At 40.4% G+C, this 20,172-nt stretch overlaps 1 protein-coding gene across 2 annotated transcripts in view; it reads left to right on the top strand.

Moving 5' to 3' along the window:
* Window positions 1–20,172, top strand: part of LOC126187676 (uncharacterized) — a 165,415-nt gene that overhangs the window by 57,118 nt on the left and 88,125 nt on the right. For both annotated transcript variants that reach the window (XM_049928909.1, XM_049928910.1), the window contains 2 exons: window positions 2,471–2,639; window positions 6,713–6,975. In XM_049928909.1, the coding sequence (XP_049784866.1) occupies window positions 2,471–2,639; window positions 6,713–6,975 (432 nt within the window). The remainder of the gene's footprint in view (window positions 1–2,470; window positions 2,640–6,712; window positions 6,976–20,172) is intronic.

Here is a 20,172-nt window from a genome sequence, read left to right as displayed (position 1 = left end):
AACCGTTGTTGCTGTGGGAGACAGCTCGGCACGCAATTCCCTATTATCAGGCAGTGCACTTGCTGTATCATGACAGCTGAACATCCTGTGGTCCACTGTATGGAAGGTGCTTGGAACCATTCTCAAATGGTATTGTACAAGATCCATATCACACAGCAGCTTCCTCTACAGGACACACAAAGATGTGTTGACTTCGCCCTCCACTTTCTCACAAGGATTGAAGTTGACGAGGGCTGGCCCTGGACCATTGTTGTAGAATTTTGGAACACGTATTATGTTCGAGTATAATGACTTTTCTGGAGACTAGAAATCTACTCTGTAGGAATCAGCATGGGTTTCGAAAAAGACGGTCATGTGAAACCCAGCTCGCGCTATTTGTCCACGAGACTCAGAGGGCCATAGACACGGGTTCACAGGTAGATGCCGTGTTTCTTGACTTCCGCAAGGCGTTCGATACAGTTCCCCACAGTCGTTTAATGAACAAAGTAAGAGCATATGGACTATCAGACCAATTGTGTGATTGGATTGAGGAGTTCCTAGATAACAGGACGCAGCATGTTATTCTCAATGGAGAGAAGTCTTCCGAAGTAAGAGTGATTTCAGGTGTGCCGCAGGGGAGTGTCATAGGACCGTTGCTATTCACAATATACATAAATGACCTGGTGGATGACATCGGAAGTTCACTGAGGCTTTTTGCAGATGATGCTGTGGTGTATCGAGAGGTTGTAACAATGGAAAATTGTACTGAAATGCAGGAGGATCTGCAGCGAATTGACGCATGGTGCAGGGAATGGCAATTGAATCTCAATGTAGACAAGTGTAATGTGCTGCGAATACACAGAAAGATAGATCCTTTATCATTTAGCTACAAAATAGCAGGTCAGCAACTGGATGCAGTTAATACCATAAATTATCTGGGAGTACGCATTAGGAGTGATTTAAAATGGAATGATCATATAATGTTGATCGTCGGTAAAGCAGATGCCAGACTGAGATTCATTGGAAGAATCCTAAGGAAATGCAATCCGAAAACAAAGGAAGTAGGGTACAGTACGCTTGTTCGCCCACTGCTTGAATACTGCTCAGCAGTGTGGGATCCGTACCAGATAGGGTTGATACAAGACATAGAGAAGATCCAACGGAGAGCAGCGCGCTTCGTTACAGGATCATTTAGTAATCGCGAAAGCGTTACGGAGATGATAGATAAACTCCAGTGGAAGACTCTGCAGGAGAGACGCTCAGTAGCTCGGTACGGGCTTTTGTCAAAGTTTCGAGAACATACCTTCACCGAAGAGTCAAGCAGTATATTGCTCACTCCTACGTATATCTCGCGAAGAGACCATGAGGATAAAATCAGAGAGATTAGAGCCCGCACAGAGGCATACCGACAATCCTTCTTTCCACGAACAATACGAGACTGGAACAGAAGGGAGAACCGATAGAGGTACTGAAGGTACCCTCCGCCACACACCGTCAGGTGGCTTGCGGAGTATGGATGTAGATGTAGATGTAGACCATCCTATGGACAGACAAAGTTCATTTTTCTCTGACAGGTGAGGTGAACACACAGAATTGCCGAGTGTGGGGATCTTCACGTCCAGTCACTGTGCATGAAGTTCCTCTGTATGGTGAACATGTCACCGTATGGTGTGGCTTCACGGCTATGTTCATCATTGGCCTATTCTTTTTTGAACAGGTTGGCACTCAAGAACCAAAGAAGTGCAGTGTGACTGGCCAGCGTTACTGCAATATGCTTCACCAGCATGTCGTACCCGCCCTGTAGAAGAGAAACGCATTGAACTTAACAGTTTCCATATGCTTGGCTGGCACAATCACCTGACCTCACTCCCTGTGATTTTTGGTTAGAGGCTACCTAAAGGACAGGGTTCACCTGGAGAACATTCACACATGTGCTGATCTGAAGTGCGTCATACCAAGAGAGGTAGCCAGCATACCTACAGACATGCTTCGTTCTGCTGTACAGAATGCAATTCTGTGCTTTCAGACTTCTGGACACTGATAGGCGCCATATTGAGCCCCTTGTGTAGCAGTAATGGTACAGGTAGATAATGGTATGATGTACCAAGAAGTACATTAAAAGTGTTTCAATTGAATTGATTCTGCATTATTTCTCTTCCCTGTGTCCTTGACATTAATGCTACCAAGTTTGGTACTTGTATGGTAATTAGTTTCCATGTTATAGCATGTTGAATAGGGAAAATTTGATTATAACTACCCAGTATATATTACTGCTTGTAATTTTGTAAAGCACAGTGAAGTTACCTGAGCTTACAGTTACATTAGTCACAGAACCATATATTTTTCATTAAAAACTGTGTAATTAAGATAATTAATTTTAGAAAATATACTTTTGTAAGTATTTATATTCTGAAGGTTTAGTTTTTTCTTGTCCTGTTCCAGTTACTAAAAGGAGGAGAATGTAGCCATGTAATGTCTTTTTTTTCCCCAGAAAGTTCAAGTGCAGAGCAGTCGCATGATTTTCCAAATAGTTCTGCTTCATCTTCGGAAGACACAACTTCTTCTGTGCAGCAATTGAATTATGATGATGTTACTGTGCAACAGAGGGCATGCACCACATCGCTATACATCACTCAGTCAGAGCCGCCAGTTTACTCAAGGTTTGTTTCATTTCCTGAAAAAAATATGTTTTGTTGAAACCTGAGCTCTGCTATTTCATATAAAACTTTAATTTGGAATGTCAGCTAACTATTCAGACATTGACTATGGAAATATACTTTCATTGATAGATAGTACTTGAAAGAGAGAAACACATGTAAGCCATGATGTTTTTAGATAAGGGATAGTTATTTTAGATGTCATAATTTAGAACTTTTGTGTTATTAGGTAATTACATATAACACAGATTAGCCTGAGTAATGACTTCACTTACAGTGAACGAAGGCACATTCTCAGAATTATTTTGTGACAGCTGCTCAATGAAATTGTTCTTCCTGTTATGCTTTTCTAATAACTTCAGAACTATACAGTGAACAGAGTGGTCTCTTGGCTGTGTCATACAGCACCATCTGCCTCTTATATCTGTTTTAGACACGATACTATTCATAATTGACAAAGCTACAGTAAATGCACCAGCATTCATCTTTGCTCTATAAAATGCAGCAAATTTGGGTGTGAGACAACTGCAGCTTTTTAATCACTATTCACTTTATTTAAGCATATTGCAAAAGCTCGCCAAGTAAGTCATAGGCCATTGTTTGAACCAAACAAATCTTTCTTGATTATGGTGAATTTAGTGATCTAAGGAAAATACCTTCTATGCTCAAAGCATAGATAACTTCAAAATTTCTGCCCAAGTTTCTGTATATGCAAGCTGCCTTTTTGCTTCTCCTTTCCTTTACTTCCCTTCTTCCAAAAAGAATTCCAGTTTTTCTGTAGTGGCTAACACTTTTTTACGTGTGTGCCCACTGCTCATGAATTTGTTCAAATGACTTGAAATGTTACACAATAAATAAAAACAGTTGAATAGTTTAACTAAAGTTGCTCCACAGCACTGTTGTTTTTCAAGGTTATTAATAAATGGTGAATCAAACACACTGTTAGCATGAAATGGGAAGGTTTCATGAGTTGGAGCAGCACGTTGTTCAGTATGTGGGAAAGAGATACAGGGAAGGTGGGTTGAGGATGCTGATCTGGCATCGAATAGTGTCTCAGATGTAGTCTATCATTTAAAGATCAGACTAATTTGGTAGCCAAGATATCAGTGTGAGTTCATTATCATGAATCTCAAACTATTGTAGAACAGTTTTGGCCTTGTGACATAGACAATCATCGTGCTGGAAGATTATGTTGTTGGGGAAGACATCAAGCATGGAAGCACGTAGTCCTGATAATGTAAAAATGTTAACGTAATCCGTAGTTATTGTGGCCTCTGTGATTACTATCACAGATCCTATGAAAGCCCAGGAGGATGTCCACCTTACCATAGCATTCAACCCCCACTCTCCCCCACTGTGTCTGCAGTGCAATGCATTTCACTTGGATGGCAGGGTATCCAGGCAGGACCATCAATCTGGTGTAATAAGATACTTGATTCATTTGACCAAGTGACACATTTCATTGATGATCCCATGCCCACTGCAGTCGTAATTGTAGATGCCGTTAGATCAACATGGACACACATAGGGGTCGTATGCTGCAGAGCCCCATGTCAATCAGTGTGCACCGATGATGTGCTCTGGAACATTTCTGTCTTCATCAGTATTTTTCACTGTCATCAGATTCACCACAGATTGCTGCATATCATGCACAACAGAGAGGGCAGGCCTGGAAACTCCATATTCTCTGATGATGTATGAATGTCCAACACTTTGGTGCCTACTCATGATTTCACCACCTTTCAGCTACTTTCTAAAGATGCTCTTGACAGTAGAACACGAACAGCCTATCAGCTTTGCCGTTTCTGAGATGCTCGTTCCCTTGTGCTGGGCCATAACAGTCTGCCTTTAGCAAAGTAACTATGTTAGTGGATTTCCCCACTTGCAGCGTGTTTTGTTCCTAGAATGGTTCCCTGTTCATCTCCGCTCTGTTTATACAGTTTCTTTACCGTGTCAAGTGCCTCCAATGCCACCAGGTTGCATTTAGCCTCGCAGTGGCCAGTGATTATAATGTTTTTGCACATCAGTGTACAATTAGTCTATGAAAACAGCATAACTGTTTGATAAGCACTTTGGACAATGCCAGTCAGACCCCTGTTTATTTTAGTATTCCGTCAAATGTTGCTGTGAATGCGTAGGGCAGGCTGTTCCAGATAACATGCCTGCTAGTGGGCAGTCGCATGCCTGCAGGCACGGGTGAGCAAGGCTGACCAACAGCTGAGACAGGAGAAGTCAGGCAGCCAGGTCTACGAGATTGTACTGCAGAGGCTGAAGATGTGTGCAAGGGTGGCCAGGTGTGTCACATATGCAGAATATGTGCAGCTGGGTAGCCTGGAAAGCCAAGGGGTGCCCAGAAGCCCCTGTGACTTTCAAGGCAGTTGTTGGTGTAGAGTGTTAAATTTTTTTCTGTAAGAAAAGGAGTGAATTACAAATGATTCAAAGCCAGATTGGTTAATGGTCATTTCGAACAGAATACCAGGCTATTTGCTATACATAAGGAGAATGTAATTGCTGGCTTCTGACTGAGAAGATTGAGGACCTGATAAAGAACAACAAAGACATAATAAATCCCAGTGCCATGACCTCACAATACCAAGTAATGGGTTTTGCTGTGAACGGATGTTGATGTGTGTTTCCTTTAGGAATAGATGAAATAGGTGGTGGTGTGAATGGATGTTGATGTATGTTTCCTTTAGATTTTATAGTTGTTAAATGAAGTATGAAAAGCCATTTTCCATTTCCTACATATGCTTCTCTGGTCTTGGAATTCCACAGAGAAGATTGGTTCTGTAGGATCTTTCTGATAGTTCAGATTAAGAAATAGTACATTGTACTGTAGAGATTTGTTATTATGAGAAGTGAAAGTATTCTAAGTTGTTGTAAGGTCTGTGAATATACCTCCTTTTAATTTGATTACGTTCATACCCATCCTTGTATTAGTTACTTCAGATTAATCATTTGAGATCGACAGCTCCTTCCTGTTTTAAAACATGCATGTTCTGGGGTCAGGAATGGGCTAGCCTGTGCAAAATTATTTTCTTCAATATCAGTAAAAGTGTTGAAACAAGAAAATCAGCAAACAGGGTTTTGGATTGCTTGGCTATTTTCCAGGTTTTAATTTGTCTGTAACCTTATCTCTTCTCCATATTTTGCTTTTTTGCTGGCTTGGACACAGTTATTCAACAACTGTAGTAACAAGGTCTCTCTAATGGGACAAAAAGTTTGATTTGGGCATTTCACAAGTGCCCAAGACCAGCTGTATTAACTATATATTATTTCTCTAGATAGAGGTGTAATTCATTTAATTTCAAATACTTGGAAAAAATCTTCTTCACTTGACCATGTTGTTTTGTGGTTTCTTCCTTGTCTGCTTTGGTGCAAGAAATTGATTTGCCATTTAGTTTGAGTCTGACTTGCTTTAACTGAAATAGCCACTTCATTAAGTCTAGAGTGTGTGTTTGCCTATTCAGATTGTAAATTATTTTTGGTCCCAAAAACTGAGCATTGTATGATGTTTATATTTCATTGTTCATACAGATTACAGTTGTAGGTTCTCACTTTCTGTGAGAATTAATGAGCTGTTTATACTATTTGAACAACTTTACTTCATAGCTAGGTTATCTTGTTCTCTATCGGTTGAAATAGAAAGCCTTAAGTTTGCTAGTGTTTTGTGCCTATTCGTAGTGCTGGTTAGTAAATTAACGTGTTATACTGCCGACTTCTCACTTTGCTTGTTACTAAATGAGGGGTGAAGCAATTCCTGGCCTGTATTGCATGCTACCTAAAACTCTATGGAGCTGAAGGTTTATATGTAGTTTCCTTTTTTTCTCCCCTCCCCCCCTCCACACACACACACACACACACACACACACACACACACACACACACACACACACAGTAGAGCGAAATGCGTAAGTCATCACCTTTCAGTGGCTTACTAATAGTTAAAATATGAGGTTTTTTACCTAATAATGCAATAAAAATATTTTTGTTTCGTTTTTGAAATGCAAGATTTTCATTCTAAGCATACAATATTTTGTATTGTCTTTGTTCTTTTCTGTTCTTGATTGTTTCAGGTCTCGTCACGTTCTTTGTCGTACATCTTCTGTTCCTGATTCAAGTTCTTTGAATGCATTAGCTCGTTCTCCAGTAGCACTACGAAGTCCAGCAAGAGATGCTCATAATTTCGTCACAGATACAGATGATAATGTGACAGTTGTTCGTGTCAACTCTGACCATGTTCCACTGTCGGCAGGTTACCACCCAGCGGCCATCTTTGACTTTAGCACAGCTGCAACACAGATGAGTGTCAACCAGACTGAATGTGACAATGCTGCTGGTGAGCTTTTCTTAGATGTAAAGCAATGTTGTATTATGTGCATGTCTGGAATTACAGTGTGGGTCATAAGTTCCTAGATGACATTTCTCCAGCCTTCTCTTTACCTCCATCAACCCATCTTCCTTCCAAAATATGACACCGAGAAGCATTTAGTGACCTCAACACCTTGCCTATTCATTGGCAATGTAGTGAAATACCATCTATGTCTACATCTATGCTCTGCAAACCACTGTGTAGTGCACGGCAAAGGGTATGTCCCATTGGGCCATTTGTTATGGCTTTTTCCTGTTCCCTTCATCTATAGAGCGCGGGAAGAGGGATTACTTATACACCCGAGTGTGCGCTGTAATTAATCTAATCTCGTCCTCACAATCCCCATGACAGCAATGCATAGGATTAATCACTTGAAGTGGCTCTGAAAACTTTTTAAGTAGGCTTCCACAGCATAGTATACTTCTGTATTCAAGCATCTACCAGCATGCAACTGAAAAATTGCAATCATTACATTTCATGTCCTTACAAATTGGTATCCCCAGGTATTTGTATTATCTATCATAGAAGAATCAAGTTTGCCAAGATTGCTAGCAATTCCTTTTATTACTACGGCCGGTTTTGACAGATCTGCACTGTCATCATTGGATCTTGTAACATTATTAGATGTAAATGCTCGTTAGAACACTGAAAGCCACATAGTGATGTTGCGTCAAATTGTAATAAAAAATGACAGGGATCATCAGCATGTAACAAATAAAATGTCACACAATTAAAACATACTAGATGTTGTGCTGATGTCCCAGCATTATCTAATCGCTTACACCACAGTGGCGATCATTGTATGCTGGGACAGCAGCAAAGCATATTGTATGTCTTAATTGTGTGTTATTTTATTTATCACATGCTGATGTTCCCAGCCACTTTTTATTACAATTTGATACAACATCTCTATGTGACTTCCAGTGGTTTAAGAAGCATGTATATCTGATAGCATTGCAAGATCCGATTATGACAGCATAGGTATGTCAAAACTGGTCACAGAAATGAAAAGAATTGCTAATGATCTTGGCAAACTTGGTTCTTCAAGAATAAAATAACTTTCAGATTGCTCCCAACCACTGATGCAATGTCGAACTAATATAATATTTATATGAGCTGACCAATTTTCAAATTTTACTTTGCTGTCTGTCAGTCATTTTACATCACTGCACAAGTGATCAAAAACTTTTGTTGTAGCGTTGTGGTAAGTACAACTTTAATGTGGTGTAATGAATGTAATTTTTTCTTCTGGTATTGTAATTACACTAGACCCTCACTCACCCGGCCATTCCTGGAACATATGGGTGCAGGATTAGCAGAAGTGCTGGATTATTGAGTGTCTGAAATTTATTTTATTCGTTTATTTTGAAAACATAGGGGATATAGTGTACTGTACTTTATCAAACTGAAGGGTACAATTTTAAAACATAGAGGATAAACTTTATTAAATCCAAAATACATTAATTTTCAAAGAAAACTTAGTCCTTGAGTGTATACTGTACATAATTATACAGTCGTATCAGTCACTATGAAAGATGTCCCTAATTTTTAATTGTCACAATGATGATACGCAATGGTGGCATGCTTTATCACGTAACCGCTTTACAAGCATTACGTCGGTACTGCATTTATCTGGTTGTTGCATAATGTACTCCAGGAAGACCTCGGCAGCTTCAGCACCAGCAGTATGAGGAGTCTTCATGCTCTCTCCTCCTGTGCCTCTTCTTTATCACTTTCATCATTACTTTCTTGCACGCTTTTGATTATTTCTTCTTCTGTTAAAGTTTGATCCATATCACAGTTTTCCTCATTCAGCCACTTAGTAACATCTTCATCTTCAATTTCTTCTCCTCCTAGAAGGTTGTGGAACATGTCAGTGTACAAAGTAATTGATAATTCTGAATTGATTGGCTCATCGCTGTCACTCACTACTGGATCCAACTCGGTGTCAATGGATGGCCACAATTTTCTCCAGCTCTTCATTATGGTAGCGCTCTCCACTTTATCCCATGCTTCAGCTGCTGCCTTCAGCATAGTCTCGATAGAGTAGTTTTCACTTTCGTTCAGCAAGGAGACAAGAGGTGAATTTTGATAATGACGTTTAATTGATTCCAAAATTCCCTGGTCCATGGGATGAATTAGAGATGTCACATTGGGTGAGTGCTTGCACATGTATACCATCAGACTTAAGAGAAACATCTGAAGAATGACTGGGAGCATTGTCAATCATAAGGATAGCTTTCAGTGGAAGCTTTTTCTTCTTTAGCTCTTTTCTCACTGTTGGTACAAATGTTTCATGGAACCACCGAGAGAATATTTGTCTGTCCATGCTTTCTTCTGAACACAATACTGCACTGGTAGAATATTTATGTCAGTGTGTTGAAAACAACGTGGATGATGGGATTTCCCAATCACCATAAGTAGCAGTTTATGACTCCCATTTGCATTACAACACACCATGAATGTTATGTGCTGTTTCTGTTGCTTGTAACCTCAAGCTTTCTTCTTGTTCTTGGCAGCTAATGTTTTTGAAGGAATCATCTTGTAGAGAGTTCTGTTTCATCAGCATTATACAAAGCATCAGCACTTAAATCTTCTTTCTCTCTTATATTTCGTACCTTGCTTACAAACTCATCAGCATACTTATCATTAACTGAGCGACTTTCCCCGGTGAATATCAGCTGCCGAATGCTATGTTGTTTTTTCCAGTTTGATAGCCATCCTTCGCTTGCTGCAAACAAGTTACTACTGCCAGGTAGTTTGTTAAATGCAGGTGCTTTTTCCTTTCTAATCAGGCCACTGACTGGAATTCCTTTACTGCATTGTTGTATGAACCATCTATAAACAGCTACATACAGTTCTTCATTCTCACTCTTTTGCATAATCTTCCATTTTCCCAACTCACTATCCATTTGTGTTGAGTACCGTTGAATGACATCTTCTTTCTTTTTGATGTCATAAATAGTTGCTCGTCCAACACTGAACTTGGCAGCAATGGCTTTCTGCGAAGAACCTTGGTTTAACTCATCTAAAATTTCGAGTTTCTGCTTGACGGCTAGTGTAACGTGTTACCTTTTAGAAGAAATGATTCTGAACTGTAAAGAAGACATGATTCTGAACTGTAAAGAAAGTTACAATTTCAAATACAGTATAAAAGCATTGTTTAACTAAGAATTGTTGCATTTGATAATTCATTGTGCATGTGTTTTTGGATGTGCACAGGATTACTGAGAGGCCAGACTACTGAGGGCTGAATTAGTGACAGTCTAGTGTATGAAAACTTCTTGAGGAAATAAATAACCTGTGAAGCCTTCTTCAGACTGCCTAACTCCTTAAACAAATGCCTGCAAAATGATCAGGTGCGAGCACTGCATTTTTGTCTTTAGTGAAATTCACAGTATTACAGTTCTGAACATTTTAAGTGAGTATCCAATCTTTTCATCACTTTGAAATCTTGATAAGATACGACTGATAATTTGTACAGGTTTTTTCGGACATTATTTCGTTATAGACAACTTCATTATCTGTAAAAAATCTGAAATTACAATTAATATTGTCTGCATTAATACACAATATGAACAACAAGTGTCTTAACACACTTCCCTGAGGCACAGCTAAAGTTATTTCTACATGTGCTGGTGTCTCTCCATCCAAGATTACATGCTGTGTCCTCCCCACCAAGAAGTCCTCAATCCAGTCAGAGTGCTCTTAATACCCCATATTGTTGTACTTTCAATAATAAGCATATTTGATGTAGATTCTGATAGGTATTCCAGCTGGCCCTCAAGCTTTGTTCTATTTTGATGATTTTCAGCAGTTTCTCAACACTGAAACTTCCTGGCAGATTAAAACTGTGTGCCGGACCGAGACTCGAACTTGGGACCTTCGCCTTTCGCAGGCAAGTGCTCTACCAACTGAGCTACCCAAGCATGACTCACACCCTGTCCTCACAGCTTTACTTCTGCCAGTATCTCGTCTCCTACCTTCCAAACGTTACAGAAGCTCTCCTGCGCACCTTGCAGAACTAGCACTCCTGAAAGAAAGGATATTGCGGAGACATGGCTTAGCCACAGCCTGGGGGATGTTTCCAGAATGAGATTTTCACTCTTCAGGGGAGTGTGACCTGACATGAAACTTCCTGGCAGATTAAAACTGTGTGTCGGACTGAGACTCGATCTCGGGATCTTTGCCTTTCGCGGGCAAGTGCTCTACCAACTGAGCTACCCAAGCAAGACTCACGCCCTGTCCTCACAGCTTTACTTCTGCCAGTATCTCGTCTCCTACCTACCAAACTTTACAGAAGCTCTCCTGTGAACCTTGCAGAACTAGCACTCCTGAAAGAAAGGATATTGCGGAGACATGGCTTAGCCACAGCGTGGGGGAAGTTTCCAGAATGAGATTTTCACTCTGCAGCGGAGTGTGCGCTGATATGAGACTTTTTCCTTGCTTTTTTACCAGACATATCAGACCATCCTCGTAAATTTTCCCCAACAAAATCTCACTGGTGTCAGTTTCAGGTTTAAACCAGTTTTCTGTGCCTAGTATTATGTGAATTTCACTACATTTTCTGGATGCTTCATGCGAATGCTGTGGCAGTTAATCACTAGTATTTTAATACTTTCACCTTGGAGAAGGGTGGAATTTCTTTGAATCTTACACTGATACTTCCAGAGATCGTACATCTGTTATAATCAGGGCTGACAGGACAGTTGCCTGATCTAAAAAAAAAAAACCTATTTGTGCACCTCACACACATTCAGCTGCCTTGGTAGCAGTCTCTGATGTGTAGTGCACACTTGACCTGTTTAAGGGGACCATACAGTTCTCAACCCAGTTGCACAAGTCTAGAAAGTTGCAGCCTAGCTTCTCACAGAATGTTTGCTGTCTCTGGTTCAATCCTCTTACTCAACTCAGACATATGGGCCATGGTCTATTCTGGGGAGAATGCTGCTGATTGTGAACTTCGTTGGAATTCCATAGGCAAGGTTGATATTCTCAACTTTCTCTGCCAGTCACTGGAATGATCCAGTATTAACTTCTGAGCCCAGATAACAGGCACTATTTGTCCCAACGTGCGCCACAATCTGTTCTGTAGACAGGAAAACCAGTCCAAGTTGCAAATTTTTACTTTTTATTCATTTGATGACTAGGTGATGATTTGAAAATGGATCTCGGTCTGAAACTAGTCACCAGATGAATAGGAAGTCAAAATTTGCAACTTGGACTGGTTTTTTATTCTACTGATTAACAGAAGATGCTGACCCAAGCTACTCCGGCATGCTGGAACTTCACAAAATTTGTAGTTTTTGTGGACCCTGTTCCATTAGTGACTGCTGATAATGTCGAATGAGGCTCACAGGCATACACACTGAGTATACACGGCATTTCATCCTATATCCCATGCTGCCATTTCCCTAAGGGGTATCATTATTTGGCATATGTTTGAATTGCCAACAATTAATAGACCCCTACCCTTTTCCATTGCCTCTCCTTAACATGAGACATAGTAAGTTTCCCAACAAGTGAAGTGAGTCTCAGTGGCTCAGTTTTAGCAGTTGACAGCACCTCTGATTTGTTGGTTCTCCCTGGTCCCAGTTTCCCCATGCCACTCACAGTGAAGTAAGCAAGTAGTGAAAAACCCTATGTTAATTCCTTACATAGCCAGGATGGAGGCAAGTGATGCAAAAATTTTGCATTAATTAAAAAAATTAATAGCCAAGGTCTCAAGTAAAGAACATTATGCTATGACTTGATTCTGTTGCCTATACAGCAACCTTCAGATTGGTTATAAAATGTATAGTGTTTGCTCATAAAATGAGATTGAGGCGGCACAGTGATCTGTCATGTAAGAGATTGATCTCGACAAAATAATGGCATATGCCACTGAGATAAAATATTATGTATTCAAAACCTATATTACAAGTTCACATTGCCATACATTTAAATGCAATGTCGTTACACCAACAACTTGTCAACCAAACTGTGTTATATACAGGAATGCTAGTTGGTCTAATAGTATGTGGCCCATTCAGATTTGTAAGTAGATGTGTGTTAGCTGAGATTTAGAGAGAGAGAGATTTTCTCCTTCCCCCCCCCCCCCCCCCCCCCACTCACCCATCCCCACATCTACTACACAACACTGGAGCCCACCTGGTTTGCCACCAGTGAATTACCATTTCCCCACTGAAAAGCAGTCTCAGTGTTGCGTCATCCACCTTACTCATTATTTTTGTCACCTTTGTATTATTTTTTCTCGCCAAAATTTAAAATACACCTGAAGCGTTCAGGATGTGACTCAACTTAAGATATCACCAGAAGACAGTGATCAGCAAATCAGAAAAATGTTTTCCCTTAGGCCTTCAGGTGATTGAAAACTTATGCTGGACAATTTATAGTGCCAAATATATCCTATTTTGAACAAATAAACAGTCGTAACTATTACACCTTTGAGTTAATGTCATTGTTATGGTATGGGAACTTATGGACCACAAAGTTTGCAAATGTTATATTTATTTTGACTATAGCCAGAAACATTTATGAAATATATATCATTTTGACACAGAATGAACTAGTATATAGTGTTGGAAGTTCCATGTGGCTTTTCGCGGATGATGCTGTAGTATACAAAGAAGTTGCAGCATTATAAAATTGCAGCAAAATGCAGGAAGATCTGCAGCGGATAGGCACTTGGTGCAGGGAGTGGCAACTGACCCTTAACATAGACAAATGTAATGTATTGCGAATACATAGAAAAAAGGATCCTTTATTGTATGATCATATGATAGCGGAACAAACACTGGTAGCAGTTACTTCTGTAAAATATCTGGGAGTATGCGTATGGAACAGTTTGAAGTGGAATGATCATATAAAATTAATTGTTGGTAAGGCGGGTGCCAGGTTGAGATTCATTGGGAGAGTCCTTAGAAAATGTAGTCCATCAACAAAGGAGATGGCTTACAAAACACTCGTTCAACCTATACTTGAGTATTGCTTATCAGTGTGGGATCCGTACCAGGTCGGGTTGACGGAGGTGGTAGAGAAGATCCAAAGAAGAGTGGTGAACTTCATCACAGGGTTATTTGGTAAGCGTGATAGCGTTACGGAGATGTTTAGCAAACTCAAGTGGCAGACTCTGCAAGAGAGGTGCTCTGCATCGTGGTGTAGCTTGCTGTCCAGATTTTGAGAGGGTGCGTTTCTGGATGAGGTATCGAATATATTGCTTCCCCCTACTTATATTTCCCGAGGAGATCACGAATGTAAAGTCAGAGAGATTAAGCGCGCACGGAGGCTTTGCGGCAGTCGTTCTTCCCACAAACCATACGCGACTGGAAAAGGAAAGGGAGGTAATGACAGTGGCACGTAAAGTGCCCTCAGCCACACACCGTTGGGTGGCTTGCGGAGTATAAATGTAGATGTAGATGTAGAACAGATATCAAAATAATATGTTGTTGTTGTGGTCTTCAGTCCTGAGACTGGTTTGATGCAGCTCTCCATGCTACTCTATCTAGTGCAAGCTTCTTCATCGCCCAGTATCTACTGCAACCTACATCCTTCTGAATCTGCTTAGTGTATTCATCTCTTGGTCTCCCTCTACGATTTTTACCCTCCACACTGCCCTCCAATGCTAAATTTGTGATCCCTTGATGCCTCAAAACATGTCCTACCAACCGATCCCTTCTTCTAGTCAAGTTGTGCCACAAACTTCTCTTCTCCCCAATCCTATTCAATACCTCCTCATTAGTTACGTGATCTACCCACCTTATCTTCAGCATTCTTCTGTAGCACCACATTTCGAAAGCTTCTATTCTCTTCTTGTCCAAACTAGTTATCGTCCGTGTTTCACTTCCATACATGGCTACACTCCATACAAATACTTTCAGAAACGAGTTCCTGACACTTAAATCTATACTCGATGTCAACAAATTCCTCTTCTTGAGAAACGCTTTCCTTGCCATTGCCAGTCTACTTTTTATATCCTCTCTACTTCGACCATCATCGGTTATTTTACTCCCTAAATAGCAAAACTCCTTTACTACTTTAAGTGTCTCATTTCCTAATCTTAATTCCCTCAGCATCACCCGACTTAATTTGACTACATTCCATTATCCTCGTTTTGCTTTTGTTGATGTTCATCTTATATCCTCCTTTCAAGACACTGTCCATTCCGTTCAACTGCTCTTCCAAGTCCTTTGCTCTGTCTGACAGAATTACAATATCATCGGCGAACCTCAAAGTTTTTACTTCTTCTCCATGAATTTTAATACCTATTCCAAATTTTTCTTTTGTTTCCTTTACTGCTTGCTCAATATACAGATTGAATAACATCGGGGAGAGGCTACAACCCTGTCTTACTCCTTTCCCAACCACTGCTTCCCTTTCATGCCCCTCGACTCTTATAACTGCCATCTGGTTTCTGTACAAACTGTAAATAGCCTTTCGCTCCCTGTATTTTACCCCTGCCACCTTCAGAATTTGAAAGAGAGTATTCCACTTAACATTGTCAAAAGCTTTCTCTAAGTCTACAAATGCTAGAAACGTAGGTTTGCCTTTTCTTAATCTTTCTTCTAAAATAAGTTGTAAGGTCAGTATTGCCTCACGTGTTCCAACATTTCTACGGAATCCAAACTGATCTTCCCCGAGGTCGGCTTCTACCAGTTTTTCCATTCGTCTGTAAAGAATTCGCGTTAGTATTTTGCAGTTGTGACTTATTAAACTGATAGTTTGGTAATTTTCACATCTGTCAACACCTGCTTTCTTTGGGATTGGAATTATTATATTCTTCTTGAAGTCTGAGGGTATTTCGCCTGTCTCATACATCGTGCTCACCAGATGGTAGAGTTTTGTCATGACTGGCTCTCCCGAGGCCATCAGTAGTTCAAATGGAATGTTGTCTACTCCCGGGGCCTTATTTCGACTCAGGTCTTTCAGTGCTCTGTCAAACTCTTCACCACGCAGTATCTTATCTCCCATTTCGTCTTCATCTACATCCTCTTCCATTTCCATAATATTGTCCTCAAGTACATCGCCCTTGAATAAACCCTCTATATACTCCTTCCACCTTTCTGCCTTCCCTTCTTTGCTTAGAACTGGGTTGCCATCTGAGCTCTTGATATTCATACAAGTGGTTCTCTTCTCTCCAAAGGTCTCTTTAATTTTCCTGTAGGCAGTATCTATCTTACCCCTAGTGAGACAAGCATCTACATCCTTACATTTGTCCTCTAGCCATCCCTGCTTAGCCATTTTGCACTTCCTGTCGATATCATTTTTGAGACGTTTGTATTCCTTTTTGCCTGCTTCATTTACTGCATTTTTATATTTTCTCCTTTCATCAATTAAATTCAATATTTCTTCTGTTACCCATGGATTTCTATTAGCCCTCGTCTTTTTACTTACTTGATCCTCTGCTGCCTTCACTACTTCATCCCTCAGAGCTACCCATTCTTCTTCTACTGTATTTCTTTCCCCCATTCCTGTCAATTGTTCCCTTATGCTCTCCCTGAAACTCTGTACAACCTCTGGTTCTTTCAGTTTATCCAGGTCCCATCTCCTTAAATTCCCACCTTTTTGCAGTTTCTTCAGTTTCAATCTGCAGTTCATAACCAATAGATTGTGGTCAGAATCCACATCTGCCCCAGGAAATGTCTTACAATTTAAAACCTGGTTCCTAAATCTCTGTCTTACCATTATATAATCTATCTGATACCTTTTAGTATCTCCAGGATTCTTCCAGGTATACAACCTTCTTTTATGATTCTTGAACCAAGTGTTGGCTATGATTAAGTTATGCTCTGTGCAAAATTCTACAACGCGGCTTCCTCTTTCATTCCTTCCCCCCAATCCATATTCACCTACTATGTTTCCTTCTCTCCCTTTTCCTACTTATGAATTCCAGTCACCCATGACTATTAAATTTTCGTCTCCTTTCACTACCTGAATAATTTCTTTTATATCAAAATAATATATTACACACATTTATTGGAATACTTACAGCATCCTAGGTAAAATAGTTAATTGGTAAAAAAAAAATTTATTTTGTATTAACTGGATTTCTTGTAGTGCTGACTAAAATGACTATTTTCTGACATGCTTCAACCACAAATTGTACGTCAAAACCCGCATTTTTGAGAGATCTTTCTATTGTGCGAAAACTGTGAAGAACAGTGAAAAGTGTCAGAATCTAATGTGGATGTGTGTGTTTTCCCTCAGTAGCCAGTGGCAGTAGAGCTTACTGTGGTGACGTGAGCAAAGTGATTTCTAGTAGGTTTGTTCGAGATATAGTTGCAACCACTCGAATCATGTGAATGCGTTCGATGCAAACATTCTTCCAGTTCCCATGCTTTGTGACTGTTTGAAAGCTATTTTGAGTTGCAGGCAGTGGACAGTTGCAACTAGTTTCAGTTGATCAGAGGAAATTCTTTTGAGTAACTCCAAGGCCTTCAATAAGCCTGCTTTAAAGAAATCACTGCATGTGTGTGCATAGCTTGGGTGTTCAGTTTTGTAGCACTCTTGTTGAAGAAAATAAGTACTAGATTCCTGCTAGCCTCTTAAAGCAACTGAATATCTCAACCTTGTGAAAATTTAATACAGCCTAGTGTAATTTTATTCACTTGATGGATTTTTCTGTAGAAGTGTGTTGCAAATGTAAAGCCCGGGGTATCAAAAGCAAAAGCCTCTCACTTTACTCTGTTAGTGTCACTTCCAAAATGAATAAATTTTCTCACTTCCATACAAGGGTGTGATCACAAGAGCTGATAATTGGGGTCACATACTATACTCATTGCTATAAATGACATGCGCACATTAAGTTGGCTCACTGTAGAGGGGAGTTGGCGTGGGTAGAAATAAGCATACTATGGTGTTACATATATATTAGTGAAATTAAGCTGCTTACCAGTTTCATAGCCAGTGGACACATCGCTACCACTCCCTACCAACTAAGCTAGTGATAATTTTTCTTCAAATTAGAAAATTTATGGCATTTTTAGTGTCTGGGTAAATACTACAAGTAGTTTATTAAAATTGGTACTAATTATCTGGAATGTATTGTGAATGAGCAGCAAAATTTATGTTACCAAAATCAATTAGATAAATGTATTCAATTTTTTCGTCATACGCATATAATCACAAAGTATGTAAAATCAACACAGGGTGCTGATGAGAAAAGTGGTCTCAGGAACAATTAAGAAAGTCTTCAGTTAACATTTGTATCACTGCTTGTCCAAGAAGTGCCAACCTCAAGTGGGAAGCAGAAATGTTTGACTCAATTTCATTCATCATAATTGATGTTTTTGGAAAGCCTGCAGCTGTCAATCTTTCTTTACATAATGGAAACTGCACCACTTACGTATTTTTCATGCTTAACCCACCACATTTCAAGAATTTCAAGTTGTCGTGGTCAAAGATTTACATTAGTATTTTTGTGTTGTGCTGCTTGTCTTACACTCTAGTTGTGTTTTTGATTTTATAAGATACTGTGCTTTTTCCATTATGCAGAAAAACACACACATACATGCAAACTATCACTCACACTGTTTGTGAAATTTCACACACACACACACACACACACACACACACACACACACACACACACACACACACACACACAGAGAGAGAGAGAGAGAGAGAGAGAGAGAGCTTTTTTGTGCGTAATGTAGGAGGCACAGCACAGTGCCTTAACCTCAGAAAGACAACACAGTACAGCAGAGGCACAACACACATACAAACAGCTCACCTCACAAAATACTTACATAAATATTTGCACTTGATAAGAAGAATAATTTTTCGAAATACATAGTGTTAAGCATGAAAAAAATACATACCAAGTATGCTGTTTTATTATTTAAATCAGACGCATTTCAGCTGTGCGAAGTGAACTGATGTGTCAACTAGCACTACAGATGGTCAGGTAACAAACTGTGCTGAGTGTTCAAAGGGGAGCAGTCTGCAGTATTGACAACAAGCACTGATTGCACTTTGAACTCGTAGCTTGCTGTCATGTAAACACAACAATTTTCGTGAAAGCATGTATATACACACAAGTTTCTCTTCACTTGTGGTACATATTTATACCAATAAATATGAAATAAAGCTAAGCTTGCAGTGGTTTAGTGTTTCTCTGCCCCAGCAATCCATTACAGTCTGTCCGCCATCGCAACACATTAAACACCATTGAGGACTGTAACAAAGAGGCACAAGCCAGCTGCCATCAGTTCATACTAAGAAGTCCCTTCCATACATCCTAGCCACCCGTGGTTGTCGCATCTGCAGTGATGAGTGACCCCTCTCGAAATATACCAAGGGGTCTCACTGAAGCCTTCATAGACTGTAATTCTCCTTCCAACCTTGTACAAAAACAAATCTAGCATGCCATATCTTTCCACTCTCCCACCGCCTCCCAAAGTCCCACCATCCAGACACAGAGGAACATTTCCCTCATAACTCAGTACCACCCAGGACTGGTGCAACTGAATTACATTCTCCGCCAGGGTTTCGATTACCTCTCGCCGTGCCCTGAAATGAGAAATGTCCTGCCCACTATCCTTCCCACCCCTCCTATAGTGGTATTTTGCTGTCCACCGAACAACCCAATATGCTCGTCCATCCTTACACAACTCCTGCTTCCAACCCCTTACTTCATGGCTCATACCCCTGTAATAGACCTAGATCCAAGACCTGTCCCATACATCCTCCCATCACCACCTACTCCAATCCGGTCACAAACATCACCAGTCATGTGATCTGCAAGCTAAGCTGGAATCACTGTGCTGCATTCTATGTGGGCATGACAACCAACAAGCTGTCTGTCCACATGAATGGCCACTGACAAACTGTGGCCAAGAAACAAGTGGACCTCCCTATTGCTGAGCACACTGTCAAACATGACATCCTTCATTTCCGTGACTGCTTCACAGTCTGTGCCATATGAATCCTTACCACCAACACCAGCTTTTCTTAATTGCGCATGTGGGAACTTTCCCTGCAATATAGCCTATGTTCTTGTAAACCTCATGGCCTCAACCTTCATTAGTCACTGTTCTCACCTATCCACACTACACTGTCTGCCACCCCTACCGTACTATCCCTCCCCCTCCCTGCCCCAGCCTCCTACTTACCCCAAACCGGTCACCACTCCCATCATGCACTGGTGCTGCTGCTCGCAGTGTG

Source organism: Schistocerca cancellata, chromosome 5, assembly GCF_023864275.1.
Source record: "Schistocerca cancellata isolate TAMUIC-IGC-003103 chromosome 5, iqSchCanc2.1, whole genome shotgun sequence".
NCBI classification, from domain to species: Eukaryota; Metazoa; Arthropoda; class Insecta; order Orthoptera; family Acrididae; genus Schistocerca; species Schistocerca cancellata.
The sequence above is the reverse complement of the archived record's forward strand: the minus strand, read 5'-3'. Positions and strand labels throughout refer to the sequence as shown.